The sequence below is a fragment of the Tamandua tetradactyla genome, chromosome 1, assembly GCF_023851605.1.
Source record: "Tamandua tetradactyla isolate mTamTet1 chromosome 1, mTamTet1.pri, whole genome shotgun sequence".
NCBI classification, from domain to species: domain Eukaryota; kingdom Metazoa; phylum Chordata; class Mammalia; order Pilosa; family Myrmecophagidae; genus Tamandua; species Tamandua tetradactyla.
Window position 1 is genome coordinate 67,731,320 of NC_135327.1, and position 25,040 is coordinate 67,756,359.

At 42.5% G+C, this 25,040-nt stretch overlaps 1 protein-coding gene across 1 annotated transcript; it reads right to left on the minus strand.

Annotated features, from left to right (window-relative positions):
- Positions 1 to 14,924: 14,924 nt before the first annotated feature.
- On the minus strand, positions 14,925 to 24,557 carry IGFBP3 (insulin like growth factor binding protein 3). The gene is made up of 5 exons (XM_077118704.1): positions 23,988 to 24,557; positions 19,714 to 19,958; positions 18,959 to 19,078; positions 17,338 to 17,499; positions 14,925 to 16,429 (listed from the first exon to the last, which is right to left on the minus strand). The coding sequence occupies exons 1-4, from the start codon at positions 24,394 to 24,396 to the stop codon at positions 17,374 to 17,376; spliced, it is 900 nt and encodes a 299-aa protein (XP_076974819.1). The 5' UTR covers positions 24,397 to 24,557; the 3' UTR covers positions 14,925 to 16,429; positions 17,338 to 17,373.
- Between the last annotated feature and the right edge of the window lie 483 nt (positions 24,558 to 25,040).

The following is a 25,040-nucleotide window of genomic DNA, read 5'->3' on the forward strand; positions in this document are numbered from 1 at the left end:
AAATAAAGTAAAAAAGGAGAGAGGGGTCATTACCATGGACCCTGAAGAAAAAAAAAATAAAAAGAGGATACTATAAACAACTATACACCAACAAACTAGACAACTTAGATGAATTGGACAAATTTCTAGAAACACAAACACAAACTACACTGACTCAACAAACCAATTACAAGCAAAGAGATTAAATCAGTCACCAAAAATCTTCCTACAAAGAAAAGCTCAGGGCCAGATGGCTTCACTGAGGAATTTTACCAAACACTCCAAAAAAAAAAAAAAAAAAAACACACCACATCTGCTGAAGCTCTTCCCAAAAATTGAGTAAAAAGCTACATTACCTAACTCATTTTATGAAGCTCACATTGCTCTAATGCCAACACAGGGTAAAGATACACTACAAGAAAGAAAAACTACAGGTTAATCTCCCTAATGAATATAGATGCAAAAATTCTCAACAAAATACTTGCAAATTGAATCCAATGGCACATTTAAAAAATTATACACCATGACCAAGGGGAGGTTATTCCAGGAATGCAAAGGTGGTTCAACACCAGAAAATCAATCAATATAATACAACCTATTAATAAGCTGATAGGGAAAAAAAATCACGTGATTATCTTGACTGATGCTGAAAAATCATTTGACAAAATTCAACATCTTTTTCTGATAAAAGCACTTCAAAAGGTAGGAATGGAAGGAAATTACCTTAATACATAAAACACATAAAGGGCATATATAAAAAACACACAGCCAGCATCATACTCAATGGTGAGAGACTGGAAGCCTTCCCTCTGAGACTGGGAAGGAGACAAGTATGCCTACTTTCACTACTACTATTCAACATTGTGCTAGAAGTTCTTGCTAGAGCAGTCAGGCCAGAAAAAGAAATAAAAGGCACCCAAATTGGAAAGAAAGTAGTAAAACTTTCATTATTTGCAGATGACATGATCCTGTACTTGGAAAATCCTGAGAAATCTATGACAAAACTTCTTGAACTAATAAACAAATTCAGCAAAGTGGCGGGATACACGACTAATGTGCAAAAATCAGTAACGTTTCTATACATAAGCAATGACCTAACTGAGGAGACAATTAAGAAAAATATCATTCACAATAGCAACTAAAAGAATCAACTTCACCAGAGACATAACAGATCTGTACAAAGAAAACTACAAAACATTGCAAAAAGAAATCAAAGAAGATCTAAATAAGTGGAAAGATATTCCATGTTCAAGGATAGGAAGGCTAAGTATTGTTAAAATGTCAATTCTACCCAAATGCATCTACAGATTCAATTCAATATCCATAAACATCCAAACAACCTACTTTGAAAACTTGGAAAAGCTAGTTACAAATTTATTTGGAAGGGAAAGGGGTCTTGAACAGCCAAAAACAAACTAAAAGAATGAAATAGGAGGGAAGGACTTACAAGTCCTGATTTTAAAGCTTATTACAAAGCCACAATGCTCAAAATAGCATGGTATTGGCACAAAGATAGATATATTGATCAATAGAATCAATTGAGAGTTCAGAAATAGACCCCCAAATTTATGTCAATTGATCTTCAACAAGGGCCCCAAAACCGCTAAACTGGGATGGAATAATATTTTCAATAAATAGGGCAGTATATTTATCTTTATGCCATTACCATGCTGTTTTGACCACTGTAGCTTCATAATATGCTTGAAGGCCATGTAATGTGAAACCTCCCATTTTCCTTTCTCAAGATATTTTCAGCTGTTCAGTGTAAGCTGCCCTGCTAAATAAATTTGGTTATTGGATTTTCTATTTCTGCAAAGTAAGTTGCTGAGATTTTAATTAGTATGGCAGTGAATCTGTAAATCAATTTGGGTTGAATCGACATCTTAACTATATTTAGTCTTCCAATCCATGAACACGTTATGCCCTTCCATTTATTTAGGTCTTTCATTATTTCTTTTAGCAATTTCTTGTAGTTTTCAGTGTATAGTTCTTCTGTTTCCTTAGTCAAATTTATTCCTAAAAATTAAATTATTTTTGTTGCTATTGTAATGGGATTTTTTTCTTGATTTCCTTCTCAGATTGCTCATCACTAGTGTATAGAAACACTACTGATTATTGGTGTTCATCTTGTACTCTGCCACTTTGCTGTTCTCATTTATTAGCTCTAGTAGATTTGCTGTCAGTTTTTTTTTGGGGATTTTTGGCATGTAGTACCATGTTATCTGCAAACAGTGAGAGTTTTACTTCTTTTCCAATTTGGATGCCTTTTACTTATTTTTCTTGTCTAATTGCTCTGGCTAGAACTGCCAGAACAATGCTGAATAACAATGGTGACAGTGGGCATCACTGTCTTTTCTTGATCTTAGAGGGAAAGCTATCAATCTTGCATTGAGGATGATGTTTGCTGTAGATTTTTCATATTTTCCCTTTATCCTGTTGAGGAAGTTCCCTTCTGTTTGTATCCTTTGAGTGTTTTCATCAAGAAAGGATGCTGAATTTTGCCAGATGCATTTTCCACATCAATTGAGATGATCATGCAGTTTTTCTGCTGTGATTTGTTGATATTGTGTATTACTTTAATTAATTTTCTTGTGCTTAACCAGCTTTGCATACCTGAAATAAATCCCATTTGGCATGGTATATAATCCTCTTAGTATGCTGCTGGATTAGATTTGCAAGTGTTTTGTTGAGGATCTTTGCATTTATATTCATTAGAGAGATAGGTCCGTGATTTTCTTTTCTTGTAATATCTTTGTCTGGCTTTGGCATTAAGGTGATGTTAGCTTTCATAGAATGAATTGCATACCTCTCCCTTCTCTTCAATTTTTTGAAGAGTTTGAGCAGGATTGGTAGTAATTCTTTCTTGAATGCTTGGTAGAATTCACATGTGAAGCCATCTGGTCCCGGACTTTCCTTTTGGGGGACTTCTTGATGAATGAATCAATCTCTTTACCTGTGATTTGTTTATTGAGGTTATCTAGCTCTTAAGTGAATATCAGTTGTTTGTGCTTTTCTAGCAAGTTGTCCATTTCGTCTATGTTATCTAGTTCATTAGCATATAGTTGCTCATAACATCCTCTCGTTACCTCTTTTATTTCTGCAGGGTCAGTGGTTGTGTCTCCTCTTCCATTTCTGATTTTATTTATTTGCATCCCCTTTCTTTTTTTTTTTTTTATCAACTTAAGGGCCCATTATTTTTTATTGATTTTCTCAAAAAACCAGCTTCCTGTTTTCTTGATTTTTTCATTTTCTCAAATTCATTTATTACTGCTCTAATCTTCCTTATTTTTTTCCTTTTGTTTGCTTCAGGGTTAGTTTGTTGTTCTTCCTCTGGTTCTTCCAAACTGAACAGTTAATTCTTCAATCTTTGCTCTGTCTTCTTCTTTGTGATAGGCACTTAAGGCAAGAAATTTCTCTCTCAGTTTGATGCATCCCATACATTTTGATATATTGTGTTTTCATTTTCTTTTTCCTTGATATAGCTACTGATTTCTCTTGTAATTTCTTCCCTGACCTATTGGTTGATTAAGATTATGTTGTTTATCCACAATATATTTGTGAATTTTCTGGCCCTCTGCCTGTTATTGATTTCTAACTTCATTCCACTATGATCTGAGACAGTGTTTTGAATGATTTCAATCTTTTAAATTTATTGAGACTTGCTTTATGGCCAGTATATGGTCTATCCTTGAGAATGATCCATGAGCACTTGTGAAAAATATTTATCATGTTGTTGTTAGGTATAAATGTCTGTTAAGTATACTTCATTTATCATATTATTCAAAATCTCAGTTTCCTTATTGATTCTCTGTCTAGATGTTCTAGATATGATTTCACATGTCATATCTAATTTTTTAATCTTTTTACATTTACTGATAGTATTTATATCTACACTCTTTTCTATTGTTCTGTCCATTGATGAGAGAGGGAAATTGAAGTCTCCAGCTGTTATGGTAGAGGTGCCTACTTCTCCCTTTAGTGTTGTCAGTGTTTCCCTTATGCATTTTGGGTCATTCTGGCTCTGTGCACAAATAGTTAGATTGTTATGTCTTCTTGTTGAATTGTTCCTTTTATTAATACATAACATAGTGTCCTTTTTGTCTCTTTTGTTTTACATTTGAAGTCTAATTTGTAGTTACTTCTGCTGTTTTCTGGTTGTTGTTTTATGAAATATCTTTTCCTAAGCTTTCACTTTCAACTAATTTATGTCTTTTGGTCTAAAGTGAGTCTCCTGTAGACAGCATATAGATGGGTCCTGTTTTTTAACCCATTCTGCCAGTCTATGTTTTTTGATTGGGGCGCTTAATCCATTATTATTCTGTTATTACTGTGAAGGCATTACTTTTTTCTACCATTTTATTTGTTGGATTTTTCATGTCATATTTAATTTTTTAATCTTTTTACATTTACTGATAGTCTTTATGTCTACACTCTTTTTTCAGACCTCTTTCTCCTGTCTTTTCTTATCAATCTGTAGTGCCACTTTAGTATTTCCTGTAGAGCTGGTCTCTTAGTCATAAATTCTCTTAGTGACTGGTTGTCTGAAAATATTTTAATCTCCCCATTTCTAAACTTCCCCAATCCAGGAAAGTTTTTCTGGATATAGCATGTTTTGTTGGCAGTTTTTCTCTTTCAGAATCTTAAATATATCTTACCACTGCTTTCTTGCTTCCATGCTTTCTGCTGAGAAATCCATGTATAATCTTATCAAGATTCCCTTATATGTAATGAATTGCTTTTCTATTGCTGCTTTTAAGATTTTCTGTTTATCTTTGATATTTGGCAATCTTATAGTAAATGTCTTGGATTATGTCTATTTGGATCTATTCTGTTTGGGGTACACTGTGCTTCTTGGATCTGTAATTTTATGTCTTTCATAAGAGATGGGAAATTTTTGGTTGTTATTTCCTCCTTTAGTCTTTCTCCTCCTTTTCTCTTCTCTTCACCTTCTGGGACACCCACAACATGTATATGCATGCACTTCGTGCTGTCATTCAATTCCCTGCTCATATTTTTCCATTCTTTTCCCTGTGTTTTCTTTTGTGTGTTGGATTTCAGATAACCAGTCCTCTAGTTCACTAATCCTGTCTTTTACCTCTTCAAATCTATTGTTGTAAGTTTCCATTTTCTTTCATCTCTTCTTTTGTACCTTTCATTCCCATAAGTTCTGCAATTTGTTTTTTCAAACTTTCGAATTCTTCTTTTTGTTCACCCAATGTCTCCTTTATATCCTTCCTCAAGTCATTGATTTGATTTTTGATGAGATTTTCCATGTCTGTTAGAACATCCTTAATTAGTTGTTTCAACTCCTTTATCTCATTTGAAATGTCAGTTTGTTCCCTTGACTGAGCCATATCTTTGATTTCCCTAGTGTGACTCATTATTTTTTGCTGGAGTCTAGGCATTTGATTTCCTTAATTAGTTTATTTTGGAGGTTGTTTTCACTCTTTTACCTAGGACTTTTTTTGCTGGATGGCTTTGTTTTCTATCTGTTCTTTGACATTCAGTTCAACATGTTCTAGACCTCTAGCATAGGTTCTGTTTAACTGATTAGAATTTTTCCATTTTGTTTTTCTATTTCTTGCCCTGCCTGTATGGAGCCTTTATTTTGGGGAGGGTCTCTTCGGATAAAATTGACCCAAGTCAGATTTTCCCAGATGAAACAGGTCCACATCTCAGGAAGAGAGCATATCCAGCATCAGTTTTCCCTGAGGGTGGGACCCAACAGGTTGTCAGACTTTTGTACAAAGCCTCTAGAATCTGTGCTTTTTCTATTCTCCCCTGCGTGTAGTATTTGTCTGCCTGTGGCTTCCCACCAGTGTAAAGTGATGCAGTTGCCTTTAATTTCAGCAGACTCTCCCTGCTATGTGAGTGGTTGAGAAAGAGGCTTCAATAGCAGGTAGCTTTGATTGCTTCTGTTTTCCAGCTCCTGAGGTCTGAATTCCCTGAAGTAGGGCCTCCAATTGCGATGAACCTCACCCCCTTTTTTGGAGGAGATACACCCTTTAGGGAATTAACCCCTTTCTCATGACTAGTTACTTTCTTTCAGATATGCCTTAGTTCTGCCCTTGCCTGGGCAGTGCTGAAGCCTGAGAGTGTTTGCAGTTACATAGAATGAGCTGTTAAGAGGTTATATTTAAAAAAAAAAAAAGCAAAATGCCTTTTCAGAACTGGACCTTGCTCCCTAGTCTGCCAATCAAGAGCTCTATGTATCCTCAGGCTCCATGTACCCCCTTTTCTTGGCATCTAGCCCTTTTCCATTATTTTATGCTGTCCAACTCAAAAAGCCTTTGTTTTTTTTCTTTCACATCAGTCCTGCACTTCTCAGTCAGGTGAAAACGCCTGATTCCTTTAGTGCTTAATCCAGATTTATCTATGTTCAGGACCACTTTTCATAGGCAGAATTTGTTAATTAATTCTGCAATGGGCGCTTGGTTGATATAAGCCCTTGCTACTAGTAAAGTCTATTTCCTTTCCCCTTAGGGAACCAGCCTACCATGCCCGTGGGGTAGGGGCACCAGCCTCTGTGGCTTGGGGGACTTATAGTTCTGTATAGGATCTCATTCATTATACCCCTTCCAGACTGGTGTATGCTGTGTGTCTGTTCAATGATGTTCTCCCAGCTATTGTTCCATATAGTTCCTGGCTATTTACTAACTGCTCTGGAGAATAAACTAAATTCCACACCTCACTATGCTGCCATCTTCCAAGCCCTTGATCTTGAGGCTTGCTTTTATGAAACATGTAATGTAATGGTGAAGCTAAGCCTACTATGCCTAAGAGTTACTTTCAGAGAACCTCTTTTTTTGCCCAGATGTGGCCCCTCTCTCTCTCTCTCTAAATCCAACTCTGCAAATAAAATCATTACCCTCTCTGTCCCCTACATGGAACATGATATCCAGGGATGTAAGTCTCCCTGGCAATATGAGACATAAGTCCTAAGGGTGAATCTGGCCTTGGCGCCATGGGAGCAACAATGCCTACCTGACCAAAAGGGAGGAAAAGAATGTAACGAAATAAGCTATCAGTGGCTAAGATATTTCAAATACAGTTTAGAGGCAATGCTGGGTGCAACTCTTGTGCAAGCTTCAGGCAGTTATTGCTAATTGCCATGGTATGCCAAGCCCCAACCAATGGTGTGTTTGTGAACCCCAAAGAATACCCAGGACTCTATCTGAGACTCTGACTCTATCTGAGACTCTATAAAAGTTTCAGTCACTAAATTTCTTTTTCAGAAACCTATAACTTCCAGATGGTTCCTAGGCAAGAGAAGCGCTAAAATCCAGAGTTAACAGTGTCCCCAAAGGCATCAACCAGTTGCACCCCCATACCTCATAATGCTGACATCCTTTTTCACCATAAAGAAGTTAAAATGGCTATTGCCCAAAAGTCCCTAAAAAAGTGGAGAAGGATCAAAGGAGAAGGAAGAGTTGTACCAGAGAGGACAAGATTTAACAAATGGGTATGACTATTGAATCATTATATAGTTATTTCTTTTTAGTCATCAGTATCTTGGAGCATCTGGACGGAATCACCTGAAATGTATACTGTAATCCATACCACATTTTGAGATTTGTTCTACAACTACTTGCTAAACTGGACTTTGAAATTTATCACCTTTTTTTGTATATATGCTATATTTCACAATAAAGAGTGTTTTAAAAAGTCTAAGCTTCCAGCTCAGGAAAGTGGAGAAATAATAACAATTTAAACCTAATGGAAGAAGAATAAATGATATAAAGCAGAAATCAGTGGAATTGAAAACAGGGAAAAATATATAAAATAAATGAAGCCCCAAACCAATTCTTTGTAAAAGATCAATAAAATTAATAAACTACCAGCCAGGATAACCCAGAGGAAAGAGAAAAGACACAATTTATCCATATAAGAAATTAGGAGATAGCATTGCTACTGGACATTAAAAGGAGTTAGAAACAGGGTAAGATGATGGGTAATTGAAGCTGAAGGGATACAGACTGTGCCACAGGACTAGATACAAAAACTCAAAAATGGACAGCACAATAATACCTAATTGTAAAGTAATCATGTTAAAACACTGAATGAAGCTGCATCTGAGCTATAGGGTGTTTTTTTTTTTTTTTTTTTTTACTATTATTACTACTTTTATTTCTTTTCTCTATATTAACATTTTATATCTTTTTCTGTTGTGTTGCTTGTTCCTCTAAACCGATGCAAATGTACTAAGAAACGATGATCATGCATCTATGTGATGATGTTAAGAATTACTGACTGCATATGTAGAATGGTATGATTTCTAAATGTTGTGTTAATTTTTTTTTCTTTCCGTTAATTAAAAAAAAAAGGATAATTAAAGAATACAGTGAAAACTCTATGCCCACATATTTGATAACTTAAATGGAATGTACTAATTGCTTTAAAGGCACAAATTACCAGAACTCACCCAGAGGAAACTAGAGCTCTGAATAAGACTAAATCTATTAAAGAAATTGAACTGATAATAGCCTCCCCCCAAAAGAAAGCCCCAGGCTGAGATGGTTTCACTAGTAAATTCTACCAAGCATTTAAGGATGAAATGATGTAAGTTCTCCACCATCTCTTCCTGAAAATAGAAGCAAAAGAAACATGTCATAACGCTATGAGGTCAGTGTTATAGTTTGCTAGTTGCTGGAATGTAACACCCACAGATGGATTGGCTTTTAATAAAAGGGGGGTTATTTCATTAGTTCTTCAGAGGAAAGGCAACTAACTTTCAACTGAGGTTCTTTCTTACATGGGAAGGTACAGGGTGATATCTGCTGGCCTTCTCTCCAGGCCTCTGGGTTCCAACAACTTTCCCTGGGGTGATTCCTTTCTGCATCTCCAAAGGCCTGGGCTGAGTTGTGAGTGCTGATATGAGGTATGCTGAGTTGCTTGTGCTGTGATATGTTGAACTCTCTCATTTAAGCATCAGCCAATTAAATAAAACATCATTCATTGCAGCAGGCACGCCTCCTAGCCGACTGCAGATGTAATCAGCAACAGATGAAGTTCATATGCTATTGGCTCATGTCCACAGCAATAGAACTAGACACCTTTACCTAGCCAAGTTGGCACCTGAACCTAACTACCACAGTCAGCATCACCCTACTACTAAAACCAGATGGAGACATTACAAGAAAGGAAAACTAAAGACCAATATCTGCCAGGAACATAGATGCCAAAATCCTGAGCAAACTATTAGTAAATCATATCCAATTATGTATAAAAATAAGTGTACACCACAGCCAAGATTTAAGGGTAAGATTCAAGTTACATGAACCTTACTTGTAGTCCTACATTGATTCTCCAATAAGTAAACAGCAGAACTGAAAGACACCTAGATTCTAGCTTCGTTTGTATACTGGCAAGGGGGCTATATAGGATGTTTGCTCTCTCCTTTCCTTTCTTGTCTCCCTCCTTTCTTCCATCATTCCTCCCTTCTTCCTGTTGTTCTTTCAACATTCCTAAAAGTAACAGTGCTTTCCTGTATAGAAAATACAGCTGTAATAAAAACAAAAGACAAATTGCTCCAAATAGAGAGCTGTGATGGTTTAAATCTGCTATGCATTCCAGAAAAGGCCATGCTTTTTAAATCCATTCCTGTGGGTACAGACCTATTGTGGGTAGGACTATGGACTAGGTTTTTTCAATTAAGATGTGACCTGCTTCATTCAGAATGAACCTTAATCCTCTTGCTGGGATCCTTTAAAAGAGATAAAATTTAGAGATGAAGCCAAGAGAAGCTCACAGAGAAAATCCCTGGAGAAGCTAAAGAGGACCCACAGAATCTCTGACAGGAAGCCACTGGAGCCAGAAGCTAAAAGCCACACGACCCGAGAGTGAAGGACCAGCAGACACCAGACATGTGCCTTCCCATGTTACAGAGGTGTCCCAGATGCCAGCACTGTCTTCAGAGTCCATGTATCATTCTGTTGGTGCCTGGAGTTAGATATTTTCATAGCCTAAAACTGTAAATCGTAAGTTAATAAATCCCAATTGTGAAAACCAAACCATTTCTGGTATATTGCATTCCAGTAGCTTTAGCAAACTAAAACAAGAGCCTAAGAATTAGCACATGGTTTTTTAAAACATCATGAGAGGAAGGAAAGGATTAGCAAATGGTACTGGGCTCAGGTAAAATTAATGTAATGAATTCCCTTACATCCTACTTAAAATAGTTAAATTTTAAAAGCAGTCATAGTAAAATTCAGAGTTTCACTTCAGTCAATGTTCTTGAGGCCTAGATGGAAAGTTTGATGTACTATAGAGCCTGGTTTGAAAACCGTTATTCTGCTTCTCTTAATACATTTTTGGTAATCCCAGGCAGCAGGCACATTCACATCTTGCCTCTCCTCACTGCTGTTTCCCTGGCCATGGTGATAAGCTTTGCATAGCTCCAGAGGGCGGCCATTCCTGTTGAATTCTGTGGGCTCCAGGAAATGACCCTTCCAGGGAATAGGATGGGAGCTGTGCTCCCGGCATGCCACAGTGGCCGAGCACCACCCCGAACAGAAAGGAGGTGGTCAACTTCAGCCTCCCCCAGCAAGAAAGGCCTAGAAAACAGACTGGAGAGACATTTGCTTTGTCTGAGAACAGTAGCTTTGGGATTGAGCCATTTTCCTGGACAAAATAACTGGCCCTGCTTCACATGGGTACTTGGCACAAAGGACCCCCTGCAGAGATGGGGGCCAAGATCACAGGACAACCAAGATCCAGGTGAAATGGGGTAGCCTGTACTCTGTGGCATTTTAGAAGATTTTGTACTCTTGCATCCCCATGGTTTATAAAATCTCATATTTTCAGATTTCTCCTGTTGGTTCTGTTTCCCTGAGAACCTTAACTAATACAGCTTGGTACTGGAAGTGGTTCTTAAGAAACAGAATCTTAAAAAGTGACTTTACAATTGTTTTATTACTCTTATTAGATTCAAAGGCACTAATGACTCTATTTCCAATAATAAAGATGGCACTGATGTTCATGGTATAAATTAGCAATAGAGATATGCAAAATATCACCATTTTATTCTGTTAATTATATGCTTAGATGAGGCAAGGCCATATGAAAGTTGCAAAAGTTTCTATGGGTGCCCTGAAGGAAAATCTTATTTTCTGTGACTACTGACTTGAGATTTCTGAAAACCAGATCCAGAGTCTCATTGTTTGAGTAGCAGATTTACAACATAAACTGAAATCTCAACCTTGCAGGGTGTCTGCTGTTAACATTGATTGGAAAGGAGTGGAATCCTGAAAATTGGGATAGGGCATATGGATTGATGATGGCTGTGGGGACATTGAAACCATATGTCCCCACATATGGTTTTTGCTGAGTCTTTTCTAGATAAACCTGTAACGGTCTGCCCTAAGGAAACTTCCACCCACTTTCCAGCCTGCCTTAAGGAAACAGCTACCAGAAAACCCCCAGCCTGCCTTGGGGAAACAGTTTCCTGGCCTCCAGTCTGCCATCAGGAATCTGCTGTCCAGTCTCATCTGAAGAAATTAACCCTTTGGTGCCTGCAAAACCCGTAACCACCTCCCATGGGGAAACAGCCTCACTCCTCTGTCAAGAGAGATTAATTCTGTTTCACAGATAAAACTGCAAGGTAATGCCCCAAGGTAATTGACTTAAAAGATACTTCTAATTCTTTATAAGACCCAACCCAAATACCCCTCTTTTCTCCCAGGTCTATCTATACCTAGACTGAAGTACCAAGAGACTCTGAAAGGCGAGATACAATGTATGACCCATGAGGAGGTATACTACACTCCAAGAGAACTGCATGTGTTTTCCAATTTATATAGACAGAAATCAGGGGAATATGTGTGGGAATGGATATTAGGGGTGTGGGATACTTGTAGATGGAATATAAAGTTGGATCAAGCTGAATTTATTGATATGGACCCACTAAGCAGAGATTCTGCATTTAATGTTGTAGTTCCAGGGATTAGAAAGGGCATTAACAATTTGTTTGTATGGTTGGCTGAAATATGGAACAAAAGGTGGCCAATATTACCTGAGGTCCAAATGCCAGAGCTGCTCTGGTAAGAAGTAGAGGAGGAGATCCAAATGCTTAGAGAGATTGAAATCTTAGAGTGGATTTATCATGGGCGACCTGCCCATACCCCAGGAATGTCCAGAGGACATAACTTTACCAGAACTGCAAGGACTAAATTCATAAGACTAGCACCATTATCCCTGAAAAGTTCTGTAGTTGCCCTGCTCTGCAGGTTAGATAGTACTGTGGGAACTGCTGTCAGGGAGCTGGAATCCTTAAGCACAATGGGGATGACCAGATCCCGATTAGGCAGAAGCAGATGGCAGCACTTAATCTCCAAAGACAAGGTGAGCATTACCACCATAATGGCAGCAGACTTAAAGCAGCAGTCAAAGTACTCTGACTCACATAGACATGTGGCATTGGCTTGTAGATCGTGGGGTACCTAGAAGTACAATAGATGGGCAGTCTACTAAATTCTTATTTTGGCTATATAAGCAAAAGAGTTCTAGGTTGAGTGAACAAAAGCCTATCTTGAATGACAAAAACAGAGGGTCATGGCCCTTTAATCAATTCACAGACTTGAGACAGTATACAGACCCAGAGCCCCTTAAATGATGGGAAGGCCAGGTCCCTTTGTGGAAGGACCCTGTTAATCTTCTTCCCAGCCTTCCCCAAGGAGACATATGGCCTTCGAACATGGTAACTGTGCACTGAGGAAAAGGAAATGATCAGATATTTCAGGGATTATTCGACACTGGTACAGAAAAGATATTAATTCCAAAAGACCCAAAATGTCCGTCTGGTCCACCAGTCAGAGTAGGGCCTTGTGGAGGTCAGATGATGGAGTTCTAGCTCAGGCCCATCTCACAGTGGCTACAGTGGGTGCTCTGCTCAGCATCAGCCTTTCTTGAGTGAAGGTAACCTCTTGTTGGTGCCTTAGTTTGGGTATTTTCTCAGCACTAGAACTATAAATTCATAACTTATTAAATTCCCTTTATAAAGACTGTTCCACTTCTGATATATTGCATTCTGGCATCTTTAGCAAACTAATACATGTGCAAATGCTGGTTGAGTTGGGAGCAAGGAGAGGAGTCAAGACCTTTTCCAAGGCTGGGTGAGGGGGCTGGGCCATGCGGATGGGGAAGCGGGAGCTGAGGTCTGCAAGAAGATATCCGGGGGGCTGACAGAAATGTGGGCTCGCTGCTCAGATGCCAGAGTGTGGACAGGGGCATCAAAACAGTTGCATACTTTCCTGAATAAAAAGCCATCCATTCATGTTCACTGTAGAAATTTTTGAGATTATGATGTAGAAATAAAATAAGGAAATAATGTAGATTTACGTGATATGGTTAACATTTTGGTGTTTCCTTTCCGTCTTTATATGTAAAGTGGTGTATATGTGTGCGTGTGCATGGTTGTTTGTGTAGATGATATAATTGCACCTTTTTTCAGCATTTTTGCATATTAGCTATTATTCAAAAATACGTAAGGGTTGGTAGTTTTCCCTTATATAGATGCATTTCAGTTTATAATATTCTCGTACTTAACTATATGTGCACAGCTCTGAATATGTCTTTAAGATACATTTCTTAAGTGGATTTATTGGTTTGAACAGTCTGGCCAAGTGAGAAGACATCCCTCTGGAAGGTGTCACAGCAGAGAACCTGGGCACCCATTTCAGGACATGCTCGTCACCATTTCAGGACATGCTCGTCACCATCAGGGGTAGCTATTTTTCCTAACAGCCAAGACCTAGGAGGCCATCATTATAGCATCTCCCTCTCGACTCAGAACTGAATACTTTGGAACAGTCATTTCTTGTGTATGTGTGTGTTTGTGTGGAGGGGAGAATGGGTTGGGTGTATGTGATCTTGGAGGTTGGTGGGTGCTAGACATCTCTTTAGAAGTGATAGCTAAAGCCAGAGAGCAGAAGTTGGCTATGGGAGATGGCACAAGGGAAGAAAAAGCTCTAAGAGCTCTAGCTGGGAAGACTGAGGTGGGAGAGAGACAGGGGAGCTGGAGGGGCAGGGAAGAGCCAGTTGGGTGCAGTCACACAGAATTTACTAGAAGTTGCAGGAAAGCATTTAGTAGGAAGAGGTTGTTCAAGGTGTGGAAAATGGTAGAAGTTAGATATTGCACAAGCAAGGCACATGATTTGGTGCTTCTGGCAAGGCAAGTTCAGTGAGTGGGTTTACAAAGTAAACAGCCTTGTCTGACTAACCACTCCAAATAGCCTGCTGAGCTTTGGATACCCGAGCTTGATGGCTAGTGCCCTCCACGACCCTGCCCCAGCCCACCTCATCACCTCTCCTTCAATAACGCACTTGGCCCCCATCTCCCTTTAACAACCAGCTCTAAACAGCCATGATTCTTCAAAATGCCCTTTATCCTTCACTGCCCACAAGACCCTGGCTCAGCGCTTTCTGTGAAGTTGCTCTGTGACAGGTGACAACTGTTCAAAAGCTGCAGAGAGGGGACAGAGACTCCAGAACTCCACCCAGCATCTTGGGGCACCTCCATTTCTCCCACCTTCCCCATTTCCCTCATCAAAGCAGAGATAACAGGCCCCAGGAAAATGACATCAGGCTATCACTCCTCACCGCGCCTGTCTATGGAGCCCTGCTCCACAGTGTTAGAACAGATAATGGAGAACACAAGCCCCAAGAAGGCAAGGGCCAGGCAGTCATGGAGATGTTTGCTGACCTGCTCACACACCATGATTTGACATGGCCAACATAGCTGGAAGTCCCTTCCAAGTGTCACCCAGTGCCTCCCCAGAAAGCCACTGAAGCCCACCAGAACTAACCAGCTTTATTTGTTTTTTTACAGAGATGTAAGGAGGGAAAATGCATATCTGCTTATGAAGGTTTCTATTATAGTTGGAACATTTTATTACCTTGGAATTATTTCATTAGTGATACAAAACCCAGAAGCAATCAACAACAAAGGGAAAGAGATTTTTTTTTAAGGTAAAAAGTTTATTTACTATTTATAAATACATTGCAAGACTTAAACTTTTCAAAAATACCTTTTTTTCTTCAAAAACTTAATTAAAAAAATAAAGAAAAGGTAATAGGTAGGCAGAATGTTTCGAGACTCCTTTGCTTTCCCAAGGAGAACTCTGTGCAGGGGTAGTCCACCTAAGAGGGCCCTGGCCATGTAGAGGCCACATCTCCTTGTGCTTCACTGAACCAGACCTCATCTGCTTGGAACTATCAGTACCTTTACACAGGAGAAATCAGTGACCTCCACAAGTGTGGTGTTTCCTCTGTGCATAGACCCCTGTTCTCCACTGTGGCCATATTTTTTATCATCTAGCATCTCTAACATTTCATCTAGGATTATCTAGTATAGAACCCTATTATAGTTGGACTATATTGTATAAAATGTCAAAAAATTAAAAATGCATCTTCTCTGCATATATGTGTGAACTGTAGAGGAAAGTAGGAGAACTATTCCAAATTCAACAAACACGGACAATTCTCTGTGTGTCCCTGATATGTTCCCCAAGAAGCCTGAGGTCTTTCTGCTTACGCTGTACCAAGGACAGAGGGCGATAGATGAAAATAAACCTCCTTTGCCTTTAAAGAGCTTATCCTCAAAATTCAACTGTGTCTTGAGTTGCTGAACTAGAATCCAGTTATTCTCTGCAGCCATGGGAAGAATTTATTTTTAATGCCTCTGGAAATGCAGTACCCTGCTCCTCAGGACAAGGCCATGAATTAGGGGACTATGACCTGGGCCGAGTCCTTGGGAAGCTTCCTGACAAAGCAGGGCCAGAAATACCTGCCTTTGTGGGTTCACAGAGTTCCCTAAAACATTCTTGGTCATTTTATTACTTTTTTGTAACAAACAAGACTCTACCTTATTCTTTCCGATTGTTACCAAGAACAGCGTGTCACTTAAGATATGAACTATTCTCTAAGTTCAGGGACCTAGGCCTTGCTTCAAAGATGTTACCACGTAAGGTCTGAAGTCCCAGCAGTGTGCATTCGCCTATGCAGATGGTGCACGCGGACGTGTTTTACAATTCTTGGTAAGGTCGGCGCTCGTTTTACAGAGAGTGGAAACGCAAGCGTGAACTCCCTAGAAGCAAACACCAGCCACTAACTGCTGAGTCAGGCAGTGGGTTGGCCTCTTCTGTGGATAAGCAGTGGGAATCCAGCAGGGTAGGCAGTCCAGCGGCTCTGGGTCGAAGTCTGCGCATATTTTTATACGAAGCAACAGGAAAAACCAAACTGCTTTTCATTTACTACCGGAAAGTGGGAAGAGGCTCAAGTTTACCATTTGAAAGAACCATAGACATTTCAAAAATCCCTCTCTAAACTTTGGTTTGGGAAAAAAAAAGAATCAATTCACCACAAAATGAAATATAAATTGAGGCTGTAGCCAGCTGCAGATCATGTTCTTGGCAGTCTTTTGTGCAAAATAAGGCGTATTTGAGTTCCACATTAACTAAAACGAGAAGAAAAAGAAATATATTAAATAGACCAAAAAAAAAAAAAATCAAAAGGGCTTATTTTCTGCCCTGGGATAATTTTGCAAATTGATGCATGGATACAGTGGGTGAGGGTCTCTCACTACATTTTAAAATAAGGCAAAGAACACTGTGAGACACCCACACTCAGGGTTCATTATCAAAGAGTCTCCCTAGAATTAGAATTACTTTATTGCAACCTGCAGGGAAAAAAAATCTTGTAACTAAAAATGAAAATTTCTTCTGCTTGTTAAGTTTGTCTTGAGAACGTGAGGGAACTTAATTTTATTCATATTTTATAGCTCCCTCATTTATTACAAGAAAAGAAATGCTGAATAGGATAGCATTCTCCACAATGATGGTGTAAAATTTCACTTTCATATTAGATTTAAATAAACTTTATTAAAATTGTATTAATCACTACTGACAGAAGAGTCATAATATCCTTTACAGAAAAAAAAAAGCCATATCTTTAGTTGAGAAACATCCTTCTACAATGAGTTCTTTTGGATTAAAACATTTTACCTGGAAAGATACATGACCCATTAGGCTTGCGTAGAAATAAAAAGCTTAACTTCATAATTTTTACATGGTGTTGGGATGTGAATGTCTACCTGCTCTCAGTTCTTTAAAATAAAGCCAGGTGTCTTTAAGATTGAACTGGGAGCAGACGGTCTCTTCCTCTGCTTGTTTGTTTAGCTGGTGGAGAGGCCCTGTCCCTCTCGGAAGGGCCTGTCCTGGGGTCTGGGCTGCAGACCCTGGATAGCAGAACTAGCTGGGGGAGGGGCATGGCTGGGGAAGCCTGAGACACTACTGATTCTTCCTCTCACCCCACCCCACCATTAGCAGGAACACTGCGACCCCTCCTAGGTCTTGGGGGGCTTACATCACCAGACAGACTCCGGGTGGCCGCCCCAGGTGTCTACTTGCTCTCCAGGGTATAGCACTGGATGTCGCCTTTCCCCTTGGCGTCATAGCCTGGCAGACGCTGTCCATACTTGTCTACACACCAGCAGAAGCCCCGCTTTCTGCCTTTGGAAGGGCGGCACTGCAGACAGAACACAGAAGACCAAGATGGAAACATCTCGTACGAATTCTGGATGACAGGCTAGGTGCCTGAGAGCAAAGGGTTAAGTCCATAGGCTTTTTCCAACATTATCTCAGCTGCCTTGAAAAAGCATAATGAAAGACCAGGGCTATGTAAAAACCACATATGTACATGTGCCTGTGTATGTTTACATGCATTTATGGGTATATCCTATGCATGTAAAGAGTATGCACATGGATATGTGTGCTTAGTATGTATACATGTGCAAATGCACATGCGTGAGCATGTGCCCTGTATGTGCATGTGCACAAGTGTACCTGCATGTGTGCACATGCATGGGAGTGTGCACATGTATGAATGCGTGTGCACACACATGCATGCATACGAATATCCACACATGTGTGAATGCATATGTGTGCATAGGTATATGCATGTGTGCATGTGCTCACGTATGTGTGTGCATGAGTCTATATGTATGTGTGGGTTTAAGGTCTCTGGAAGGCAGAGGTCACTGCTATTTTGCTCCCTTCTGAATTCCCAGCATACTACAGATATAGAGTCGAGAGGAGAGTCTGGGGTCTGGCTTGCTCTCCAGGAATATCTGCTGAAAAGGGGGAGCGTGGAATATGTGTCCTCTGAATATGAGACCCACAGGGACTGGCTCTACAGTGCATCATTCCTGTCTGTCACAGCACAGACAAGGCCTTGTGCATGCTTAGTCCTCTGTATGAGTTTGCTAAATAAAGGCCTGATAGGAAACTAAGGTTTGACAAAGAGACAAAAGAGATAAAATGACCACTGAAGGAAACACAGGCCCTCTAAACCAAGTTACTACTACGAACACTTGGGTGCAGCCAAATTGTGGCCAGACTTGCTTAACTAGCTGTTCTGGCTAAGTCTACAGCTCCCTCGGCATGAGCTGCCAAATTAGAGAGCCAGTTGGAACACTGCCTTAATATATCACCTATAGAGAGATACTTCTTAGGGCTTAAAATAAACACATCTTCAATCTATCTGATCCTTTCTAGCATGCTCACTCCCCAGAAGACACTGGTATGTAGGGGACCTCTGTGGGACCTTCAGGTAAGCTTTCTGTCCTATGACCTCATGTGACACTGCTTGAGAATTCTCTATGACAGTTATTCATCTCATCAGCTCATGATGTTGTGATAACAGAAGTGCTACGTGCCCGTTATGGCATCTAGGGCTCCCCAGGCAGCCCCTCACTCACTGAATGTTTGGGAGCAAGAAGCAGATGGTAGAAAGGTACCAGAGAGAGAAGCTTGCCCATCAAGCATCACCCAGAGCCCCAAGCCAAGGCAGCTCTAGGTTTGACCTGGAATGGACTCTGCGTCTCCACTGGCACAAACCCCGGGCTAGAAGGAGCTTGGAGTCAGAAGCTTTGAGCAGGAAACCCAGAATCAGTGATGGAGGGCGGAGTGGGGAGAGAACTACTTGCCTGCTTTTTCTTATAAAATCCCCTCTTGTCGCAGTTTGGGATGTGAATGCGTCTGGGGTTCAGAACGTTGAGGAACTTTAAGTGGTTCAAGGTATCTTCCATCTCTCTCCGACAAGGGCCCTGCGGAGGTAGGGATGCCAGAAAAATGCCGGCACATAGATTACTCAGGAATCACTTTCCAAAAATTGCTTGGCATGCACGAGTGAAACCTGCAATAACTCCTCCAACATCTTTCACCTGATTTAGCAAAGGCGTGTCACAACGAGGCTAACCATTGCCTCCCCATCCCTCATCTGTTAGGTTATCCCCGAACCTGGTATAGACATGAGATCAGTAAACTTTGAAGATGAAGGGGCTAAAATAAAACCATCTTTGTGAGAATATTTCTCTGTAGCTGTGGAATCCTTTAGAGCATACAATGGGCTTTTATAAGTGTTATTCCACCTTGGACCTCATAATACTCTCTGCGATGGGGAAGGGGCAATATGCTTTAAGTAGTGAGGGGAGAGGAAAGGATGAAGCTGGGTCAGGAAGAGGTGGGATAACAGGGGGACTCTCACGGCTCCCTGTTGAATCAACTGGTGTAACTCAGGTTTATCTATTGGGCTCTTGAGTAGCAGTCTCTTGAATAAAGAGTTACATTGTATTTAAAAAAAAAACTCTAGGTTTCTTTTTTTCTAGGAAATACTTTGAAGCCCCCAGGCCTGATAGTCCCTTACACCACCCGCTTCCCTAAGGAGAGGAAAGGTGCTCACATATTCCGGCTCCCGTTTGGTCTCGGAGGAGAAGTTCTGGGTGGTGTCAGAGTGGGTGGTGTCAGTGCTGTGAGACCCGGAGAGCATTCTGTAGCGCTGGCTGTCTCTGGCCCGCGCTTTCTTGATGAGATCCACCTTGGAATGCACCGGACGGTATCTGCTTTCCGGCACCCGGTAGGTGCTGGGAAGGGCCTGCGTCTCCGAGCTCTCCACAGCGTCGTCTTCCTCCGACTCACTGGCATTTCCTTGGAGAAGAAGAGGGAGACACAGAAAGGGAAATGAGATCACCGTCACCAACCCTGAACAGTACAGGAGTCTTTTCAAAAATTATTATTGCAACTGAGTCACATCTTAAATGGAAATTTAACAGTTTCAAATAGCTTTAAAAAAAAAACAACTTGATAAAGTATTGTAATGGTGTGAAGCCATATGTACCCTGAAAAGATAATGTTCTTAAAGAGAATCCATTCCTGTGGGTGTAGACCTATCGGATATGGGACTGCTTTTTACGTGTCTTGGTTGAGGCTTGCCCCAGCTGGATCTTAATCCTCTTATTGGAGCCCTTTATAAAGAGATGAAATTCAGAGAAGCACACAGAGCAGCTGAGAGAGGACACACAGAAAACAGAGAAACCACAGAAACAGAGAGGAAGTCACTGAGGTCAGAAGCTGGAAGCATCGAAACTGGGAAGAGAAGAGAGTCCAGCAGATGTCACCGTGTGCCTTTAGGACTGCCAGTACCCCATCTTCAGGGAGAAAGCACACCTGTTGATGCTCTGGTTTGGACACTTCCATGGCCTCAGAACTGTGGACTTGATCAAAGTCAACCGTTTCTGGCATATTGCATTGGCAACTTTAGCAAACGAAAACAAGTATTATTCCATACTAATGGTGGTTACAAAGTAGTCACTTTATCAACTCTCTCAGGTTATTTTGCCAAATAAGTGCAACTAATGAAGGTAAGAAAATGCTTATCATGTTCACAGCTTTCAAGTGTACCAGGATAGTCAAAGCAACCTGACCTTCACCTCCCCACCAGCAGAGGGCAGACACAAGCCAGGGAAGGCTCCTGCAGATTCCAGCCAGAAATCTATTAAGGTGTCTTCAAAGAGTGATCTTCCAAACCACATCGCCTGGGAACTGGGAGAAATCCACTTTTCCTACCCTATCCTTGAGCTACTGATTGAAAACGCTGGGGGTGAAACCCAGTCATCCGTGCTTTTAACAAGCTTTCCCGGGTGGGAGTGGGGGTGGAGGGGTAGAGTGGGATTCTGATGCTCCCTCAAGTTTGCCAAGCACAGTCCCTAGGAGGCACCAGGGAAAACAGCCTTAAAGTCATTTCTGAGTTGAGTTTGGGTGGGGACACTGAATTCTTATCCATTAGCAAAGTGTTCTACCATTTATGCCAGAGTTACCCAGGCGTGCTTGGTGGTTTGTACTATAGGTTTCACTGCCAAGTCTTTACAAACCAATGTCTATGTAGGGACTGGCAGATACAGACTTACACAGAAACTGCAAACTGAATCCTTCCTGGGTGGAGTTCCTCCTGCTCAGCAGGCACCTGAGCACAGGGAATGCAGTACCCAGAATTAACTTCTCTGTGCCTGAGAGCTGTCATTCCCTGGAAGGAAAGAAAGCCCAGCTCCTGAGAGCTCTCCTTTAGAACTGAATGTGCGAAATGAAGACAGCCTTGTACATGGTATTGATGTTGGAATGATAACGATTTAATTGTGATCTCTGGTATACTGATTAGACATGTGGTTGGAATCAGAGCCAGGTTCTCCCTCCATTCCTTTTCCAGGATAAACTCTGAGTGGCTATGGGTGATGAGCAGTACAGCATCCCACTGCTTGCAAGTCTCTGTAGGGAGCATGCTTGTGGGTACCAGCCACCCCTTCCCCGATGCCCCTGAAGGCCATGTGGAGAGTTGCTGCCCCTGGGCCAGGCTGACTGCACCAACTCAACTGCCAAAGGGCTTCAGCTTCAATCACAGGGCAACTCAGATAATTGCACTTTACTCCAACAAGCAGTCCTTACTGTCTACCTACCTCCTATTCAGGGGCTCGGGGACACCCACTGGCTCCTGACACTATAGTGCCCGGGTTTTGGAGCATGCTACTCCAGCTAACTGCTCTCTGATCTCCCAGGGAACATGCTCATCCTGGTGGCAGCGTGTTGGCTAGGAAGCCTGCCAAGCTGCAAGCTGCGAGGAGTGAATGAATGCCTCACTCTGAGAATGCTCAGAGGGGCGTAAGAGGGGTGGAAAACCCACGTACTGAGCAAGAGAGTAGAGGATGATGGACAAGTCCCCTGATTTGTGCTTCCCATCCCTCTCCTCTCCTCTCTGGATCTTGGTTTCCTCATCTGCAAAAGAACCCTATGAATTGCAAAGTTCCCCAAAGGGCTGTGTCCCCTGGGAACTCCATAGCCTGAAAAATTGGTTTGTTTTTTTGAATAGTTGATTCTTAATTGGTAGAAATTGATTTCTTTCTCTTCGGGGTTTTTTTCTTTTTAAAGAAGTACCAGCACACAGGAGAACACGTCTGCGTTTCTTTTCCAAGAATCTTGAGTCATTTCCTAAACCTCTCTGGTTCCCTTCTAATGCCTGGGCTGCTCAATGGTACCATATAAGCAACAGTTAGTTGTGCCTTTTGACTGTCACATAAGCTTACCTTTTTTTCCTAAATGCATTTTAGGAGTACTTAGAACTTTTTATAATCTTACAATAAATCCACATCAGCACATAATATATTACATGCAATATTATGGTGTTAGATATAATGCCCATAAAAGTATATCTAAAAATGACACTGTTTATAAGAAAAAACTTCTAATATCACTTTTTGAATACCCCCCAAAACACATGAGAGAAATAAAGTACCATTTATAGTAAACGACAAAACCCTATTGGCAGACACAAAAGCAGCTAACAATTTTAACAGTCTCCTAGAGCTGGTATATATTTTAGGCAATTGAAACTCTTTCCACCAATTCTGGGATGTTCTTTATCAGGCATAAAAAAAAAAACCTTTCAAGGAAGTAGCCTTAACCCAAAGAGGCCATCTTCAGCTACTGAAATTATAAAGGGGCTGTTGGCCCTCCTGACCCCACGTGGGGGCTTGCCTAAAGCTACTTTAGGGTAGCTTGGCGATGGTGGTAGGAGAATGCATCCAGCCTTCAGCTGTGTGCAGCATGACACTGCTGGAACTTTCCCTCACATAACTGAGTGAGAAGCTGGCTAAGCATGCTTGAAATTTAGCAGAACAGCTGCCAACTCCATTTAAGTTTCTTTTTGAAAGCCGACAATGTGATCCCCTTAACAGAGCCGCTTATTTGCCTGCTATAGGCTGATGTAGTTTGAATAACTGCCAAATATATGTATTTTCTCTCCTGGGGCTCCCTTAAATCTGATCTTATTTTTACCCCATCTAATGAAGAAAGGAAATAGTTATGAGGCTCATCTCAACTTCCTTCCCTGTCATGGAATTGGTTCCCGCTTGATCTCCCTTGCAGCCCCACACACTGGGAGTTTGGGGACCACAAAGGGGAGGGTGGGGGGTGGGATGATACCCAGAACCGGTGATCCTGGGACACGGAGTTTAAGCCCCACTCTACTTCTTGCGTCTGGGTGACCTTGGAGCACTTCTTTCTGAATCTCAGTTTTTCCATATATAAAATGATAACGATACCCGATACGTACCTGAGTCGCTCTAAAAATACACCAAGTTGTGACAAGGCTTTGCAGACCGTAGACGGTGCAAATGTTAGCCCCTCCCCCCCAAAGCAAACAAAAAACCCCGGGTACAATCTCCTACAGTGTGCCTCTTTACCTTCTGGGTTTCAAACCCGCCCCTTGTCCACTACCCTCACTCCCCTCTCCCTCCCACCCCCACGCGCCTCCAAGGGATTTACAAGCTCCTAGTTTCTGGGAGACGGAAGCCACATTCAAGAGTTCGCCTACTCAGTCTATGCCAATTCACCCGCGCTCTTCTGGCACAGAAAGGATCGGAGAATCTTCTGTCGAGGATCTTTCCACAAATCACCTTTGGGATTCTTCCCCCTCTCCCGAGGATATCTTTTCTAATTTTTTGCTCTAAGCGCTTTTCCATTTCCCAGCACTCCCCACTTGGAACACGAAGAAGGTACAGGACCTCGCCCCATCCGCAGACCCCTTCGCTTTGCAGAGCCTCAGTTTCCTCCCCTTTAAGAGACTGCAGACGGGAAAGGACGCGCCCCTCCCGGACCTTACAGGTAGGCGCTCAAGGCCGGCCTTACCTGACAGGGGCGCTCCGTGCAGCAGGTACGCGCTCAGGTAATCAACAGCGCTGGCATTGATGCAGAGGCCGCGGCCCTCCAGCAGCGCCTGCAGCGGGCGAGGCTCCCCTGGATGCGGATGGCAGCGGAGGCCCGCGCCGCAGCGCTCGGTGTAGACACCACACGGTTCACCCTCACTCAGCGCGCAAGTCAAGCAGCAGCCGCAGCCCGGCTCGCGCACCAGCTCTGCACAGGCCAGCGCGGCGGGCGGCGGCGCGCACAGCTGCTGCGCGCGCGCGTCACACGGATCGCAGCGCACCACGGGGCCCGCAACCACTGTGCCCACGTTGGCCCGAGCGACCTGGGGACAGCTCAGCAGCCACAGCGCCATCAGCGCCGCGGCCCAAAGTTCGGGGCGCGCCCGCTCCATGGCCCACAGGACGCCGACTCGGTGCGCTGAAAAGGGCTCCGCGGGGCTAGGGGCAGAGGTTGAGGGCACGGGAGGCGAGGGCGCCCGGCGGCGGTCCGGGACGGGCGAGGCGCGAGGCTGTGGAGCAGGTTAGTAGCAGCCGCGTCCTGAGCGCGGAGCTTGCATCTGGGCGGCGGTGGCTACGGGCCGCTATATAGAAGCCCGCCCGAGGACACGCCCCGGAACGGCGCGCCCGGGGGCGGGTTGGGGGTGGGGGCGCGAACAGAGTTGCCGGGTGCGCATGCCGCTGCGAGAGTCCTCCCGGCGGCTGGCGGGTGGGCGCGCCGGCTAGGGTCCCGCGTCTCCCTGACGGGCACAGTCCAGTCGTCCTCGCCCTTGGGCAGCCGGGTCGAAGCGCCTCTGGGAGGGCTGAGCGCGCGCCCTGGCCCGGGCACCTGTTCCCCACACGCGCGCGCCCGGAGCCCTGGCTGCAGCTCCTTGCCTTCCCCGACTTCGCGGCGGCCTGAGTTAAGTCTCCCAGTGGCTGGCTAACATCTGCCGCTTCTCCCCCGCGGGTAGAATCCAAAGCTTTTCAAGATTTCGTTCTCTTGGTCGGGGAAGTCCTGGGAAGTTTCTGAATGCGAATACCCGATTCACGTCGGAGG